The sequence below is a fragment of the Nipponia nippon genome, unplaced genomic scaffold, assembly GCF_047370975.1.
Source record: "Nipponia nippon isolate SJK-2023a ecotype South Korea unplaced genomic scaffold, ASM4737097v1 scaffold_32, whole genome shotgun sequence".
Classification (NCBI taxonomy): domain Eukaryota; kingdom Metazoa; phylum Chordata; class Aves; order Pelecaniformes; family Threskiornithidae; genus Nipponia; species Nipponia nippon.
The window spans coordinates 683,059-699,366 of record NW_028262350.1 but is presented as its reverse complement, the minus strand read 5'-3'; the positions used below and the strand labels follow the sequence as shown (position 1 = coordinate 699,366).

The 16,308-nt window shown below is 47.8% G+C and overlaps 2 protein-coding genes across 7 annotated transcripts in view; one reads left to right on the top strand and one right to left on the bottom strand.

Annotated features, from left to right (window-relative positions):
- Nucleotides 1-398: 398 nt before the first annotated feature.
- The window catches only part of MAP3K3 (mitogen-activated protein kinase kinase kinase 3), a 58,956-nt gene continuing 43,046 nt past the window's right edge, over nucleotides 399-16,308 (bottom strand). The window contains exons 20-23 of one of the 6 annotated variants that reach the window (XR_015707444.1): nucleotides 10,606-10,796; nucleotides 9,425-9,521; nucleotides 8,335-8,449; nucleotides 399-526 (exon numbers count right to left, since the gene is read on the bottom strand). The gene's annotated coding sequence lies outside the window, so the exon portion shown is untranslated. Of the gene's footprint in view, nucleotides 527-6,528; nucleotides 6,892-7,655; nucleotides 8,072-8,334; nucleotides 8,450-9,424; nucleotides 9,532-10,605; nucleotides 10,797-15,802; nucleotides 15,941-16,308 lie in introns of those variants that run through there. The other 5 variants (XR_015707442.1, XR_015707441.1, XR_015707443.1 and 2 more) reach the window with 5 other exon arrangements.
- LOC104009951 (G protein-activated inward rectifier potassium channel 1) lies at nucleotides 3,841-15,688 on the top strand. Its single transcript, XM_009461991.2, has 3 exons — nucleotides 3,841-4,553; nucleotides 11,051-11,267; nucleotides 13,138-15,688. Exons 1-3 carry the CDS (start codon nucleotides 3,903-3,905, stop codon nucleotides 13,737-13,739), a joined length of 1,470 nt encoding a protein of 489 aa, XP_009460266.2. The 5' UTR covers nucleotides 3,841-3,902; the 3' UTR covers nucleotides 13,740-15,688.

The window sequence follows — 16,308 nt, the reverse complement described above, 5'->3', positions numbered from 1 at the left end:
CGCCACCCCCCCCCTCGGGCCGGGCGCGGGGCCGCAGCCGCTGGGTCGCCCTGCACCGCGGGGCGTTCGCCGCCGGAGCGCGGCGTCGGGCCGGGGCGGCAGCCCCACCGCAGGGCTGGCGGCTGCGAGGACGCGGCCTTCCCGTGAAGGGCCCGCCGCGGAGCTCGGGAGGCCTCCGGGCGCCGCAGGGGCCTGGGCCGCTGCCGCCACCTGGCGCTGCTCCGCGGCACCCGGGCTCCAGGGCCGCCTTTTCCGGCGGGGTGTCGGGGTGGGGAGCGCGGCCGCCTGGTCCGAGCTGCCCGCTGCGCTCCGGCGTTGCCAGGCGTGCGGGGGACGCTGCAGCGGCTTCCGGATCTCTTGCAGGGGGATCCGTCCCAGGAGGGGGGACGCGGCACCGGAGCACGCACAGAAATACCCGGGGGCAAATCCTGCTGGTGGGTGTTTGGTGGCCTGGCGCAAGGGAGCAGAAGCTCACGGGCTGCTGGCGTAGGACAGCTGGCAGGGCAGGCACGAGAAGGATCCAGGCCTTAAAGGTAAAGACAAAAAGCTGTGTTCAGTGAAGTGAAATGGGTAGCCAGTGGAGAGACAAAAAGAGAGGGTCGATAGAAATCACAGCACTGTGGCAGAAGATCTGCTGGGCTCTACAGAGGTAGCATCTTTTTTTTTTTTTTTTTTTTTTTTCCCCCTAGGAAAAAACGCTATTATTTGGGAGATAGGCTAGGAACAGCTGAGTTTTAGCTTGCAGAGCCCTCTCTCTAGCTCTTCAATCCTCAAAAGTCCTCGGCTGTAAGGGCAGGACAGTCTATTAGCCACTTACAGATGCAGTACTAAGTAATAGCTACTTTGGTCAGTCAAGCTCCTAGGAGCAAAGCATCCTTTTAAAACACATAGGTATATGAAGGCCAGTCTGCAGCCCAGGACATTCTCTGGAAAGAATAACCAAGCTATTTATCAAGTATTTACTAAACATTCATGATAATTTTATACGTTATAGAATTTAATGTATAATTGTTCACTAATTTCTCCAAAGCTATTCATTAGTGATACATCATTACAGTGACAAATGGCATTAATGAAAGACAAAGTAGAAATGCTTCCCAGTATTCTCCTAAGGTTCGCCTGAACAAAGAATAATGTGAAAGAAAATAACATTTTCCTTCTTCCAAGCCAGGGTACAAACAGCAGTACTTCTATCTGCAGGAATCACTGCTGTGATTGTAAAAGTATAGGAAAACTTCTAACATTTGTCAAAATAGAGTGAGAAAGGCATGTGGAGACTTGTCAGCATGCCGCTTTGATCATTGTTAAATACATTTCATTTGTAAAAATGCATACATGAATACAGTTTCTTTACTCAAGTCACAGTTACACAAGTAATTCCCAAATCTGTTCTACTTTTTTACAGTTAGTTCTTCACTGCAGATGGTTTAAGGATTTACTCAGTGTGGTTTTGCAGATATGACGGCAGCAATATTAATAAATGCATAGAGGATCAGCTGCTTTCTTCAAATACAAGTTAATCATTACAAGAACATCTAATAATACTTTACCAGTCTGCTGCAGTTACCAGGAGAAAAAAAAATCAAATAAATTGCTGTTTCTTGTATCCTTGGACTTTTTTTTATCAAAGCCACTTTCACTTATTATTTTATAAAAGAAAAAGATAACAAAAAAAAACAACAACAAAAAGAAGGAAAATCCCATGAAATGCAAAACCCTACACATCGGTTTTCAGTTCTGTGCAGTTACAGGAGATTTAAACGTACACTACTGTGCAGCGATTACATCACTGAATGCAAACACGATTCTGAAATGGTGTAGACTTTTACTGCATGACAGTTGGAGGGGTTTCTTTTAAACAACACTGTATTTCGCACAGATTTTTATGGATTTAGTAACTACTTTTTTGGAGGGAAGCATGGGGCAGGGAGATAAGAAACCCCTATTAAAAACCATCTGGCTAGTGGGGTGCTGTTTCTGTGATTTGTCAGTCATGCAGAATGACTGTCTGTTTTCTTACAAAACCAGAGAACTTAAAATGTTGAAGGTGAATGTGTTGCCCTTTTAAAGGCTGCTCTTTCTACTGACAAGTACCCTTTCAAGCAGAAAGTAAGCACATATTTCCAAGGTGAAAGCATGTCTTTTGTCTGCTCTTAATAAAACAATGAAGTGACAAATTCTGGTTTCTGAATCTTGCCTGCCTAAAATCTAGGAGATGAAAATCTCTGAACCTCAGATGATTATGTTTTCACACACAGCCTGTTCAAAACAGGCTGAAAAAGATGCAAAAGGTTCACACTCAGGTAGATTTTCCTTTGGCTAGAATTAGAAGAGACGCGAAGAGAAGAGTTCTACCGGGTGTTTTGCTTTTTTCAGCAGCAGCTGAGTCGGATGGAAATATTGCTGTGGCGGCCGCAGAGCTGCCCTCCGTCGTACCCGCCTCAGTTACGGATAGCATCTTTTCCTAGGGGTGCCACCAAAATGCGTTCAAAAATCAAAATGATTTGGAAAATGCAGTCAGGGTTATCCAGTTTGTGAAGAGTCTTTTGTAGAATTTTTTTTACATCTAGCCTAGCCTTGATAGACCTGCCCGTTCCTCACTGCTTGTGAAGAATACTCTGCTGGTAGCGGCTACTTAGGGACAAGGAAGTATTTTGATAAAGTCGGGTTGACTGGTGCAATTAATCTCAAATTGTTCAGCCCATCTGCTATTTGCTTCCCATATTTGCGGTGAAAATGATGTGCTTGATTTGGGAGGAAATTAGAGGGAAGAGTTCTGGACAATACGGCTCCTGAAATACCACGAAGCACGGGCTGCAGCTAGGCACGGAGCCTTCTTGGGACGCGTTAATGAAGTGACGTCAAGACTGATAGCGTGAACATCTTAAAAACACTTGCTTATGCTTTAGCATTTGGTGAAAATACGGAAATTAAACTTCGGAGAGACTAACAGTTCACTCAGTTCCCAGTCTAGAACTGAAGCAGTTCCCAGGTATTACAGACTTATTTTCTAAAAACTCAGTAACTGTGGGCTATGGTTTTGTAACACCAATGCTTTGCTGAAAACTGGGTGTTGAAATCACTGACCTGAATGATAATACTGTTCTTATATAACAGAATTAAATTCAGATACCGGTTCTTTTAGAGAAACAACATTAAGATAATAAGGGGCGGGAGGGACGTCAGTAGCATAGCCTCCCTTCGAGCCTCTCCATGCCACTCGTAATTAACGCTGCTGGGGTCGGGTCTTTTCTGTCCCTCGCAAACGCAAGAGCTGCGTTCAAATCGCTTGAGCTGCCTGGGAACGCTCCGCTGCTGGGCGAGCGCCACGGAGCCGGGGTGGCCGAGGCCCGGGGTGGCCGAGGCCCGGGGTGGCCGAAGCCCGGGGTGGCCGAGGCCCGGGGTGGCCGAGGCCCGGGCCGCCGGAGCGCTCCGCCGCTGCCGGACGCGGGCGGGATCGTGGCGTGCGCTGCTTGGGGCGGGAGCGGCCCGCCATCCCCGCTCCGCCCGCCATCCCCGCTCCGCCCGCCATCCCCGGCGCTGCCGCCGGCGCGGCCCCTCCGCCGCGGCTCGGCGCGGTCCCGGGCGGCCGAGGCGCGGCGGTGCCGCCGGGCCGTGACGGGCACCGTGACGCCGAGCGACGTGCGGGAGGGAGCCCTTGGTCCCCGCCCGGGGGTCTCCGAGCGCGGAACGCGGCCCCGACCGCAAGCGGCGCAGAGAGCCCCCGCCGCCGGGGCTCGGCACCGGCCCCCGCCCCCGCCCCCGCCCCCGCCCCGGCCCCGGCCCCGCGCCCGCCCCGGCCCCCGGCGAGCTCCGCCCCGCTCCCGCCCACCGGCGCCGCGCCCGCCGGCTGCGCGTGCTGGCTCGGGCCGCCCCTGGCGCGGGCCGCGGGCGCCGGCAGCATGTCCGCGGTGCGCAGGAAGTTCGGGGACGAGTACCGGGCGGTGGGCCCGGCCCGCGGCGGCGCCCGCAGAGAGCGGCAGCGCTTCGTGGACAAGAACGGGCGCTGCAACGTGCAGCACGGCAACCTGGGCGGCGAGAGCAGCCGCTACCTCTCCGACCTCTTCACCACGCTGGTGGACCTGAAGTGGCGCTGGAACCTGCTCATCTTCCTGCTGACCTACACGGTGGCCTGGCTGGTCATGGCCTCCATGTGGTGGGGCATCGCCTACCTGCGGGGTGACCTGCACCGGGCCCACGACGACACCTACAGCCCCTGCGTGGCCAACGTCTACAACTTCCCCTCCGCCTTCCTCTTCTTCATAGAGACCGAGGCCACCATTGGCTACGGGCACCGCTACATTACCGAGCGCTGCCCCGAGGGCATCGTGCTCTTCCTCTTCCAGTCGCTGCTGGGCTCCATCGTCGACGCGTTCCTCATTGGCTGCATGTTCATCAAGATGTCCCAGCCCAAGAAGCGAGCCGAGACCCTCATGTTCAGCCGCGCCGCGGTCGTCTCGCAGCGGGATGGCAAGCTCTGCCTCATGTTCCGTGTCGGCAACCTCCGCAACAGCCACATGGTGTCTGCCCAGATCCGCTGCAAGCTGATCAAGGTGAGGCCTGGTGCGACAGCGGGCGGGATGGGCGGCTGCGTTGCGGTGGGCGACGCGGGCAGGACGCGGGCCAGGCGCAACCACGTGCCCATAGTGCGGGTGGCATGGGGCTGTCCTGTCCAGCCCCTGCTGCTGCTGGTGGGCTCTGCCCTGCCCCAGGGGCAGCCGCCCTGTCCCTTGGCATGTGGGCGAGAGGACGTGGCCGGGGTGGTATGAAGGGCTTCGGAAAAAATGGCCATGGCTGCCCATAGTGGCAGCCATGAAAGAACCAAGCGGGCGCAGGGGAAAAGGCAGTCTCGGGAGAGCCCCCAGGAGCATTCCAGGGGACTGCGAGGCTGGCAGGAACCTGATTTGGTCAGGAAGGATGGATGTGTCAGGGTACAGGAGAGCTGCAGGGAGGGCTACTAAGACATGCCCCTTGGCAGGTGACGGCTGGGAAGAACAAATCGATTATACCCGTTTTGTGGTGACGTTAAATTAGGACAAAGATCAACCTTGATCTCCTCTTCCCCGGGGGAGCTTTCACTTGCAGTTCCTTACCCCGTGGTTCCAGCCAGTCGCCTCCCGGCATTTCAGCGGGATTGTGCAGGTGCTTTAGTGGAAAGGCCCTTTGATTGTCACCAATATCTGTCTATTCATCACTGACAATGGTCAGCGTAATTCAGAATGCAAGAAAACTGGGATTCGAAGGAGATCATAACAAAAAAAAAGAAATCATCAGGAGACAGTGGAGTTTGGCAGGCATGGAAGCCTGGAAGAGGCATCGGGCAGGAGTAGAACGGAAGGAGAACGCTGCGTGCGGCATGCCGAGACGAGGCACCACAGCAGCTCATAGCAGCTACGTCTTGTCACGGGAGCGTGCTTGATGGGGAGCATCAGAAGCTGGATCCCAGCGACGACATTAATTTCAGAATATCATATTTGAATGTTGTAAATGTTCTATATTCTCTATGGTGATCCTCTCTTTGGAGCAACTGTTTGGCCATTTCAATAATCTGCGGAACCAAGCATGATGCAGTAGGTGATGGGACAATGGTAAATGCAAAAGGCTGATTTCCTTCTGTTCTGTGCAGAACGCTTGACTGAGCTGTTAATTTTTCTTGCCACAGAATACCATTTAAAATGGAGAATCTGCTAAGATTCGAAAAGAGGTTGAATATATATATGGGAACAAGCTGTCAGGAGTTACAATGGAGCAATTTTTGTAGAAATCGGAAAGCCAGCTAAACCACGATTTCTGTTGATCTCTAGCTGTTAAAAATTAGCAGAAAGCCACCTCTGAGGTATTTAATTCTGTCCATCATCCAAGACAGAATGCAAGTCAAAGTGGAATAAAAGCGGTGTCACAGTTGTGTTTTTACAGTGATAGGAATTCGCTATAAACTTCTTTTGAAATAAGACACCAAACACACAACCTGGTGAGCTTTCTGCTGATAATTCTTGTGGTACACGAGGCTGGTATGCAGATGATCGGGACAGAAAACACGAGGACATTTGATGGACCTGCTTGACCAATTCATCTTGTGATAGCTGTTTCATAGACTAGGCAACGAATCAGTGAGTAATACTTGATTTCTTTTGAACGATCATCATGCCCACGACTTGTCTTCAAGCTGCTTTGCGACCTTTGGCAAATATAAGCTATGGACACGGGAAGTTTAAAAGTGCATGTTTGTGCACTAGCTGCCCCGCTCAGTCCTCGTGACGAGGCGTGGTATTAGTTCCCGTGTCTTTCTGTAAAGCCTCCTCAGTTCGTTGCGGTGCCCCTTGCACAGACACGCCGCTCCAGCAGCCAGAGCGGCCGTTCCGGCAGCGTGCAAATTTACGTCGGCTGCTTTCGAGTAGCTTCGTCTGTCCTGTAAACTTATGGTGAAGGTGCTGGAACTCGCTTACCATTCATCTTTAGCGAATTCTGCCTTTTTGTGATTTGTGCTCTCTCCACTGTGCTTCATGCAGTGCTGTTGACAGCTGATCTTGCTACACTTCTCCTGCACCCGATTAGATAGCTAGAATTCTTTTTACTTGTGTCACAGTGAAAGAATGCGAAGAAATATGTCTTATCGCACTTTTGTACTTGAGATAGGAGCCATATTTAGTAGTGAACATAGTGTTTCGGTGGGACCAATGGGGCCCCGAGGATTTACGCTGGTAAAGAAAGTACACCAATCTAAGTCTGTCTGAATGGCATTTACTGAAAGTGTGATAAATGCCCTAGGATATTCAGTGGATTACAGCGGTGCCACCACATTGTGCTGGCTTTTTTTTTTGGTCCAGGGGTCTGCCCAGCAGCATGGCATAGTGATGTCCTGGAGAAGTCTGGGGCCCTTTTTGGACTGATCTGTGGAGAGTTTGGAAAACAGAGTTACAAGGCTAAGTGTGCATGTTTCAGCAAAAGCTTTTCCAGAAACCTGAGTCTTTCTAATTTACATTGAGCACTCTAGAAGCAGGAAAAAGCAAACTCCTGGGGCAAGAAGTAGAAAGCAGCTCGTTAGAACTAGCTGCTGAGAACGGGCATTTCCAGGTCTTGACCTTTTCAGTGTCACGGTGAACTGTATTCTTCTGCCTCTTAATTCCTGGACCTCACTAGTGCGCCTAAGTGATCTGGTGACAGCAGCAGCAACCGGCATCCGCCGTACGGCATTAGCATTGATTTTTTTTTTAAATTAGTTATGATATCTATTTTTATCTTCTCTTGATGGGACTACATATGTCACTGATAAACATGATAGTGTTGGTGTGTAAAGTGGTCTGTAAAGTGTTTCAGCTGGTAGCGTAGGACGTTTTGATTCAGAAAGCTGAGGAATGTAAAATCATCGTAGCCTGTTTTTGACATGTGCTAAGCAATAGTTTTAAAAACAGAGTTGTGAAGCATAGTAGCCATAGAGCCAGTCCGCTTTGGGTTATGACCAGCAGGCACCTATTCTTTGAGCTGTACTTATTAACAGCTTTGAATAAGCTGAAAGCAAACAAAATTGTAACAGAAAGTTCGCAGATGGCAGATGACAGGCATTGCAAATAAGTAAGAAGACCCGTTATATTGTGATCTCAATAACTTGATAAACTGGGCACGTGCATAAAGTGCAAACGATATGTTCTTTAATATCGCAGAATCGTTGAGATTGGAAGGATCTTGGGAGGTCTCTAGTCCAGCCTCCTGCTCCAAGCGTGGTGAGCTAGCAGGTCAGACCAGGTTGCTCTTGGCTGCTTCCAGTCTCGTTTTGGAAACCTCTAAGGACAAGGACTGCACAGCCTTGCTGGGCAAGCTTTTCCACTGCTTAACTGTCCTCACGATGGAAAAGTTTTTCTTCAGTCCAGTCCGAACTTCTCTTGTTTCAGCTTACGCCTGTTGTCTCTCTTGCTCCCGCTATGCACTGCTGCAAAGAGCCTGGCTCCATCTTCTTGATTACCTTCCTCTGAGGTTTTGGAAGGTCGCTGTCAGCTCCCTCCTACGCCTTCTCCTCTCCGGTCTGAACAAGCTCAGCTCACTCCGGTCGCATTTACAGCTTGGGGCAACCGGACTATATTAAAAAGTAGCAGTCATCCTGGGCATTAGCTAAGCCAGAGCTCCAGGTATAGCGTCGCTACCCAAACCCATACAATTCTTTAACAGCGGTATCAAAGTAACAAGTTCATATTATTTCAGTAATGTAATATATAACAAGGTTCTTGCAAGCTGCTAGTCTAAGGGTGGGGCAGAAATGCAGAGAGGCGAGATCAGGGTTTTCCTCTCAAATACCAGAACTGAAAATGCTGCAGTACTGTGTGGCAGATTAACACTTACCAGTTTAGCATCTTCTAGATTCATGCGTTTCTCTATAACGTACTGCAGTATCAAGCTCGATGGTCGTCTGTCTTTTGCATCCCGCGTTTTCTATGCCAATGCTTAATTAGTCCACCTGGGTATCAAAAGATAATTATGTGAGTTTTCTAAACAAGTGAACTGAAAGAAGGTTAACAATAATAAAACTGCATTGTGTCCAGTTAAAGAAGGATGTGCATAAACAACAGGGTTTAGAAAAGCGCCAAGAATGAATTAAGGACAGGAGCGAAGACTGGAAGGGCATAAAATGTTTGGTCAGACACAAAACCAGACCAAGTGATGATGCAATGGAAGTCTGCCTAGTACTAGGAAACAAAACAAAGACCCAGTGGCGGAGAGTTAAAGGTGGAAAAATCCAAACACAGAGGAGTCTTTTTTTTTTCTTAGCTGCGAGGCAATGAACCTTTGGAGCAGCTCATCTGGACCTTTGCATTCTCCATCTCTGGCCACAGTGAAAATGAAAGCTGGGGTATTTCTAAGTAATTGTGCCCTTGTTCAAGCATGTATTAATCTGCAGAATTTATTTGGCTTTGTGTTACGTGGGCGGTCAAAATAAAAAATCACCAGTGTTCCTTCCAAACTTCCTGCTGACAGCTCACAGTCCTCTGCCCTGTTTTGTGATCCTTTGAGTAAAGCTACATACGTGCAACAAAGCTCGCTGGCTAGGAGTCTTAACACGTTAGGGCTATTAAGCTATCTTCATTCAGGTTAATTTCTTTTTATTTAACAAATACGTTTCTTTTAAAAATTCCCCATGCCCCGCATAAATCAGTCCTGTATGTAAGATACCGAATACCTCAAACAACCTTTTGCTTTCTCCCAGATCTGTTACCTCTAATCATCCTCGCTGGATTTGTTTACTATTGAGTGGATTTGATCGAAGACTCTTCCACAGAGAAAAATGGTTTGTAGATGAAACAGTTCTTAAGTCATTCAGGCAGCGGTTTGTGCAAATGTGCACATCTTTGTCTAGGTAATTGTATTTGATAAAACTTGGGGAAAATTTGAGGTTTAGACGTTGGTTCGTCCAGCTCATGTTGAGCCTTGTTACCTTGGAGCAAAGATCACGCGTTGCCAACCGATGCGTGCACCCGCTGGAAGAACAGTAGCCAGGCAACAACAGCAGTGACGTCGTCTACAGCGTAGTTCTGCAGGTCCCTCAGGAAAAGAGAAAGGGCGTTTTTGCAGTAGTTTGATTATACCTTTGCATATAAGAGATTGCTACGTAGTAGCGGTTTTGATCGCTTTTATTTTATAGTGCTGTCTTTTACGTTTCGAAGCACAAATAACCCATGAGAATGCTTTTACAAGCAATCGGCTGATATTTTCCCTGTCCTCCTCAGCAGTGGAGAAACTGACTCTTGTGTAAGGGAGAACTTGGTTATTTAGATAGGAAGATTTTTTTTTTCTCCTCTGCTGAAAGACAGACACATAGCACATAAATGAAATAATGCATTGTATTTAATGAGGAGCTGTACTTTACCAGCTACCTAACTGGTTATGTACTCACCAGTAAATACCAGGCAATTAAAAATTCAGCATTTTTAAGATACAGGTGAAGTGGAGAGACAATCTGAAGGTACACTAGTTGCTTAGGGATTGTTTTTTAAAGGCAGGAACTTTCTTAAAATACCAATCAGACCTAAGTCAACGGCAAAACCGCTAGCTTCGGCTTGCTCTCAGGACTAATGGATGGAGTTTCCAAGGAATGGAACCAATGCATTTGTCAATACCAATGCAACACAGTTAAAAATGTTTAGTAACTATGGAATAATCTATCATTTATAATCAGGAGTCAGCTTCTTAAAGAGTTAAGTGCTTTCTAATCAAACAATAAGCAGAAAGGATTTTAAATAGGATTTTAAATAGGTTCTGCAAAGCTTTTAATTTTAATGGGCAATTTCCACCAGAGACCTTTTAAATCAATCAGCTGAGGAACTGCCTGGCCAACTGATGTAATTTTAGTTATGCTTCGAATACCGGGAAAATTTGAGGGGAACACTATGGGGCGGGGGAAGCTATCATATCGGTATTTGTATTGGACCCGTGAAATGACGTGAATAAATCCGGGGCACTTAGCTTAATAATGATCATAAGTTCATTATTAAGATCAACATACAGTGGGCGGTACATGCAAACTGGGAAGGGATGATAGCATTGTTAATATCGATTCAGATGGTTTTGTGGAAATGTCACTTACCAGACGTACTGTACAATTACCATGATGCTTACCTTTGAGTTAGTACATCGCAGTGTCTGCCAAACAAAAATTAATAACATATAAAAATAACAAAACATGAATTCAGGCAATGGATTAAAATGTGCCTGGCTTGTAGATTTTGTTCTCGTTAACGGGAACTTTTGCGGCAGGATGTTCATGGAGAACGTCCGTTATAAGGCGTGCAGTGTGGTACCCAACGTTTCTGTCAAAATATATATACATGTATCATAGTAAAGTTTGTAGGTGGTGGTGAGACCTAGTGGCATGATAAGAAAAGTCGAAACCGGACATATATAGTAGCCTTACAGTATTTAGCATTATTTATATCTCCGTTATGAAAACCCCAGACCTAATGTGTAGACGATGATGTTATGAAAGAGGCAGGTTTAACTTCATTGCATTGCTTTTCATGTTTTGCCTCACACGGTGATTACTAAATCATCTTTTCATCTTTAGTCCCGACAGACACCGGAGGGAGAATTTCTGCCGCTAGACCAGTGTGAACTGGATGTTGGATTTGGAACTGGAGCTGACCAGCTGTTTTTAGTTTCCCCATTAACCATCTGTCATGAAATTAACTCAAAGAGCCCCTTTTTTTGTCTCTCACAAAGATCACTAAGAAGCGAGCAGTTTGAAATCGTTGTCATCCTTGAAGGAATCGTTGAGACGACCGGTAAGATTTAGAATAACACGCATGCTCTAATTCCTAGTCTTTGTTTTCAGTCCTGATATTTTTGCCGAGGCAGCTGTTAATCCTTTCAGGATGCTACTCCTGGATGCTCCAGAATATCCTGCCTATGCTGCAGAGCTCCAGCGGCCTTTACCAGCCAAGAGGCGACCTCCCTTCCCACAGGGCTCCGCGTTACCCAGGCCCGAAGTGGCCAGTACATCCAAGAAGAGATGCGCCCTGCCGCTCTTTGAGCACGGCACAGAGAGGAGTACAACACCCTTGTGAGACGCCTGTTTTAAGGACCACCACTCCGAAAGAACGTTGGACTTTAAAAGTTGCCAGTGCTGCAAAATCGCTTTCAGCCTAGCTTGCATTACACTGAATGCAAAATAACAAATCCAGTTTTGCAGTACAAATACAGACCATATAGTTGCAAAGACTGTAGGAACATGTGGTTAGCGGCAAATATGAGCAGGGGGGTTGGGTTTTTTTAACTTTTTTTTTTTTAATTCTGACACGGTGTTGTCTGGATGACAGCTGACTTTGTGGCCTTGTCTTTTGAGGATGTAATTGTTTTATGAATCCTGTGACAATGCGCTGTGGTTACGTAAGAAGCTCTGCATCGAGGATCCACACGTACTCTTCAAAGTCCAGATCATTCAGTAGGTTCATCGATATTCGGATCTTCCTCTCCTTTCTTTTGGGGATTTATTAAACTTTGATTAATCAAGGAGCATTTTCCATCCTTCTTTCAACAAGATTACTGGTTGCCCGGTTCCTGCCTGAGAAACAGTAACGTCCTTTTGGTGCAGCCAAGTGCAGTCATCTCACGCCGGACGGGAAACAGAACTGAGAGATCACTGTCCACGTGCCGGACTGAGCCCTAAGCAAGCACAAACACGCAGTCCGCCGGGGCAGAACGCTTTCACATCAAGTGCGGCAACCCTTAGATCCCCACAGGAGCCTCTTCTCATCCCGCAGCTGAACGATGTATCTTAGTGAAGCATGCCTTCATAGCTGCGCTTCATGCAATTACCTAACCGGGTACCGCACGGGAAACATTTTACACTTGTCTGAGAATTAATGTAGCAGTAACCGGAGAGCAAATCAGCGTTTGGGCTTACTGACTGCTAATTCTGTCTCTGAAGAGTACCATGATGGGAAGTTCCACTCGCCTGGGCTATTTGGATTAATTATCACGGGCACAGTTGTGCTGAGATTGTAGCAGATTTGTTGGCCTGGTTGGAACACATTTTAGCTGTCAGTTCACACGTGTAAATACTGCCAACGATGCATGTTTGCACCGAGCGGAACAAGCTTTACAGCGGTACCTGTCTCTGAGTGTGGCAGACAGCTGCAGTGTCTCTGCACAGCTTTTGTCTTGACATACTATTTGGAGAAAAAGTAGTGTAGCCTATAGAAGGAATGGAAGATTAAATTTTTCATTTGGCTTTGGCTCCCTCCACACCCGATCTTTGCCAGAGAATTCTGTAAGCCTCTGCCAAGCAACGGTTCTTTCTCCCAAGGTGACTTTCAAGAAACAGTATTACATACAAACTGCAAGATTGTTGTTGCTAGCGAGCTAATACTGTCTTAGTTTTATGTTTTACTTTTATCAAAAGCTGTTTGCTTGGTGTGAGTCTGCAATATTTAATCCAATATTTGCATAAAAATCTAGTCAATCAGTCAGAGGCACTCCATTGACTGTCGGGAGATTGGCTAGGAACAGTCACTTCATTTTATAATCTATAAATTTGTTAGCTTACAGGCTACAGTTCATTTTTATCCATCAGCCTTACCTTGTATTTTTTGTTCCATATGCCAGTCTGCTTGCTCATATTAGAATGTCATGCTCTTGTCTCTCTTTCTGCAGGAATGACGTGTCAAGCTAGGACCTCGTATACAGAAGATGAAGTTCTTTGGGGTCACAGATTCCTCCCGGTAATGTCCCTAGAAGATGGCTTTTTCCGTGTCGATTATTCTCAGTTTCATGCTACGTTTGAAGTCCCCACTCCTCCTTACAGTGCTAAAGAGCAAGAAGAAAACCTGTCCCTGTCATCTCCTTTGAATACTCCTGTCGATAATAACAAAACCAGAAGAGAACAGCTTTGTTCACTTGACTGTGTTGATATTGCAGGAGAGAAAAACAAGCTCCCTTTTAAACTTCAGAAGATTAGCTCGAGAAAGGAAGAGCTTCCAAGAAGAGCCCTGAGAACGAGTTCCAGTAACACACAGAAGACTTGCAGTACTGGAGATCTCTTGAAAATTCAAGAAATAAGTCCCATCTCTGATGGTGCAGACAGTGATGACAGGATGCAGCTGAAAGCCTTAAAAACAAATGCCGAGGCTTTGACTCAGTCTACCGGTGATCTTGAGTTACAGAAGAACCCTCCAAGTATGTGTGCTCTAGAGATGAAACTGGAAGATAATTTTCCTGCCAAACTTCGAAAAATGAACTCCGATCGCCTCTCTTAAGAGCAGAAGCAACAGGAATTTTTGCTGATAAACTGCATTTGAGACTGCTGACCTGAAAGAGTTGTCTTACAGTAAAGTCATAATTTGGTTTCGCCACTTTCGGGAAGAATGATTCTTTTTGTGTAATTGTTCAGTACAGATCCAGCTTAGGTAGCATAATAGGACTTTGAGGGGCCATGAGGTTAGACTGTCGTGCCAAAGAGATCGCTGCCCTAATGATGTTTATCGGCATGCTCGTTGCAAATCTACATTGTCTTCTATATACGCAGATGCTTTTTCACGAAGCAAGGACCAGATCCTTAGCTGCAGAGTGAAATGCTCAGAGATCAAGCCAAAAAGGGTGTAAAACCAGCTGAAACACCATTTTGTGCAGCTCATCTTGGACTGTTCCTGACGTATAGGGCGGCAGAACACGGGAAGAATCTGTGATGCTGCTCGGTCGTAGTCCAGTCCTCCTGGTGACGCTGTCGGAAGGTGGCCTTCCCATGCAGCCGAGTGGCACATGGCCTTCCGGCTCAGCGATTGCGGCATGCCAGCTCCGTGCCCCCAGAATCTCGTTCGTTGTCATTCAGATGAAGGAAGCGGTTTGCGATAGCCGTTTGTGTCATCTGACTCACACGAGCTCTCGTAAACATGAGGATCATTTATCCTGTCCAGAATTAGACCCCAGCATTCGATCAGGTGGATTGGACCTTGCATTTTAACAACCGTATCACCGCTCGCTGTGAAGGGAACTCGAGGTCAGTAGCTCAGCTCAATGGTCTGTCATGTCTCATACCTCAGCTTCATCAAATTTTAGTCTGGAGACTCCTCAGAAGTAAATAAAAGCAAAGTGCTAGATGACGCTCGGTCATTACAGCAATGGACAATAGTATGTACACATCGCAAGAGTTCTACTAATGAATGGTGAGGGTCTTTGATGTTGCTCTTTTTTTTGTTACATTTGCCTTCTCCATTTATGTGTGATTCTCATTAATTTTGTAGATTTGACATTTATAATAATATGCAATTTATTGCAGGGTAGAACTCTGTTTTAACATAACTATATTAAGATACTGAACGAAAAGGCAGCACAGGTCTGTAACGTTAAGTCTGCGGCGGAGAGAGGGCTTCCATGTTTCTGAGCCTAATGGAGCATTCTCTCAAAGTGCTTCTGCTAATAATGGTGATTTACTTTCCCTTTTTGAATGAATATTTTAGATCAGCATCCCTGGAATATGGCAACCTTATCTGTAGAAATGCCCCAAAAGATGTCCGTGACGATTTACAGAGAGATGTTGGTATTTTGGTATTCAGTATCTCTTTAAAGTGTCACACAGCTTTTTCTAAGTGACTGGCCTTGAACGAGAGAGAAAAATGCTCCTCTGGTTTTAAAACAAATCTTGCATAACTGAAACTGCTGTTTGCCTTACTGATCATCAGGAAAGGGCGAGAACTGGACTTTGAGTTTCTTGGATTTCCTGGGGTTCTACACTTCAGAATAATCGCGCTACTATTCAGCTGTTCTGCTGCCCATCTTGGTCTGTGAAAGGGGTCTTTTTTTCCGGTTGTAGTGAGCAAGCGTCATCAGAACTTGCTGTTTTGTAAAATGCAACGTTCGAGCATGTAGGGTGCTTAGCACTAGCACTCCCCAACAGAAGGATCAAATCCTGCTCTTGTTACCTGAACAGAATTCAGTCAAATTTACAAGGGGTTGCTGTGGCCGTATCAGTTGGCAACGCATGCCTGGATGACTACAACAGAGAGGTGAAGTGATATATCCAAGCCAGGGATGGCTTGGCTTGCATAAATCGCCATTTCTTGCTTTTGATTTCCTGCCTACGGTGTGAAACTGGAAATTGGTGTTTTGCACAGAGCGCAGGATTTGCTTGTTGTTGTTCTTGGTTAGTTTCAACATTATATATGTGCTGAAATCTGTACTCTCATGTATTAAATGTATTAGTACGGGATATTTAGGTGACAGCGTGAAGTCTTGATGGGTGACGACTCTTCCCGCCCTTCAGAAAGGCCAGAATCAGTATAAAATAAAATTGCGTCCACCTCGGGTCTCAAGGATTCCCGTGAGTCGGTCAGCTCAGCGCGCGCCCTGCGGCTCCGTTCCTGCGGCGCGAAGCACAGAGCTGTTGTCCCGAGAGCGAGGGCTCTGGCGCGCACCTCCTGACACCGGTACCGCACCTCCTGACGCCGGTACCGTTACTGCTCTGGAGGAGAAGGGCAAAGGAGTAGGAAAGCGAACTCTTACAAGCCAGGTGACACAAGGGGGTGCCCGGAGAGGCAGGAGGGCGAGGAGGAGGAGCGTGGCTGTAGCCAGCCTAGCGCGGCCGCGGGAGGACCCCCGGGGCCCCGGGCTGCAGAGCCGCGGGCGGGCGGGGGGCGGCTCAGGCCCCGAACTGGAAACCGGGTGGGAGCGGACCCTCCCCCGGCTGCGGGTTCTCCACGGCCGCGGCTGCGGGCCGAGGGCCCGAGCGCTCCGAGGCGGCGGCGGGGCGGGAGGGCCGCGGCGGGGCGGGGGAGGCCGGCGCTCGGAGCCGAGCTCCGCGGGAGCGGCGGGCCGCGGCCGGACCGGGGG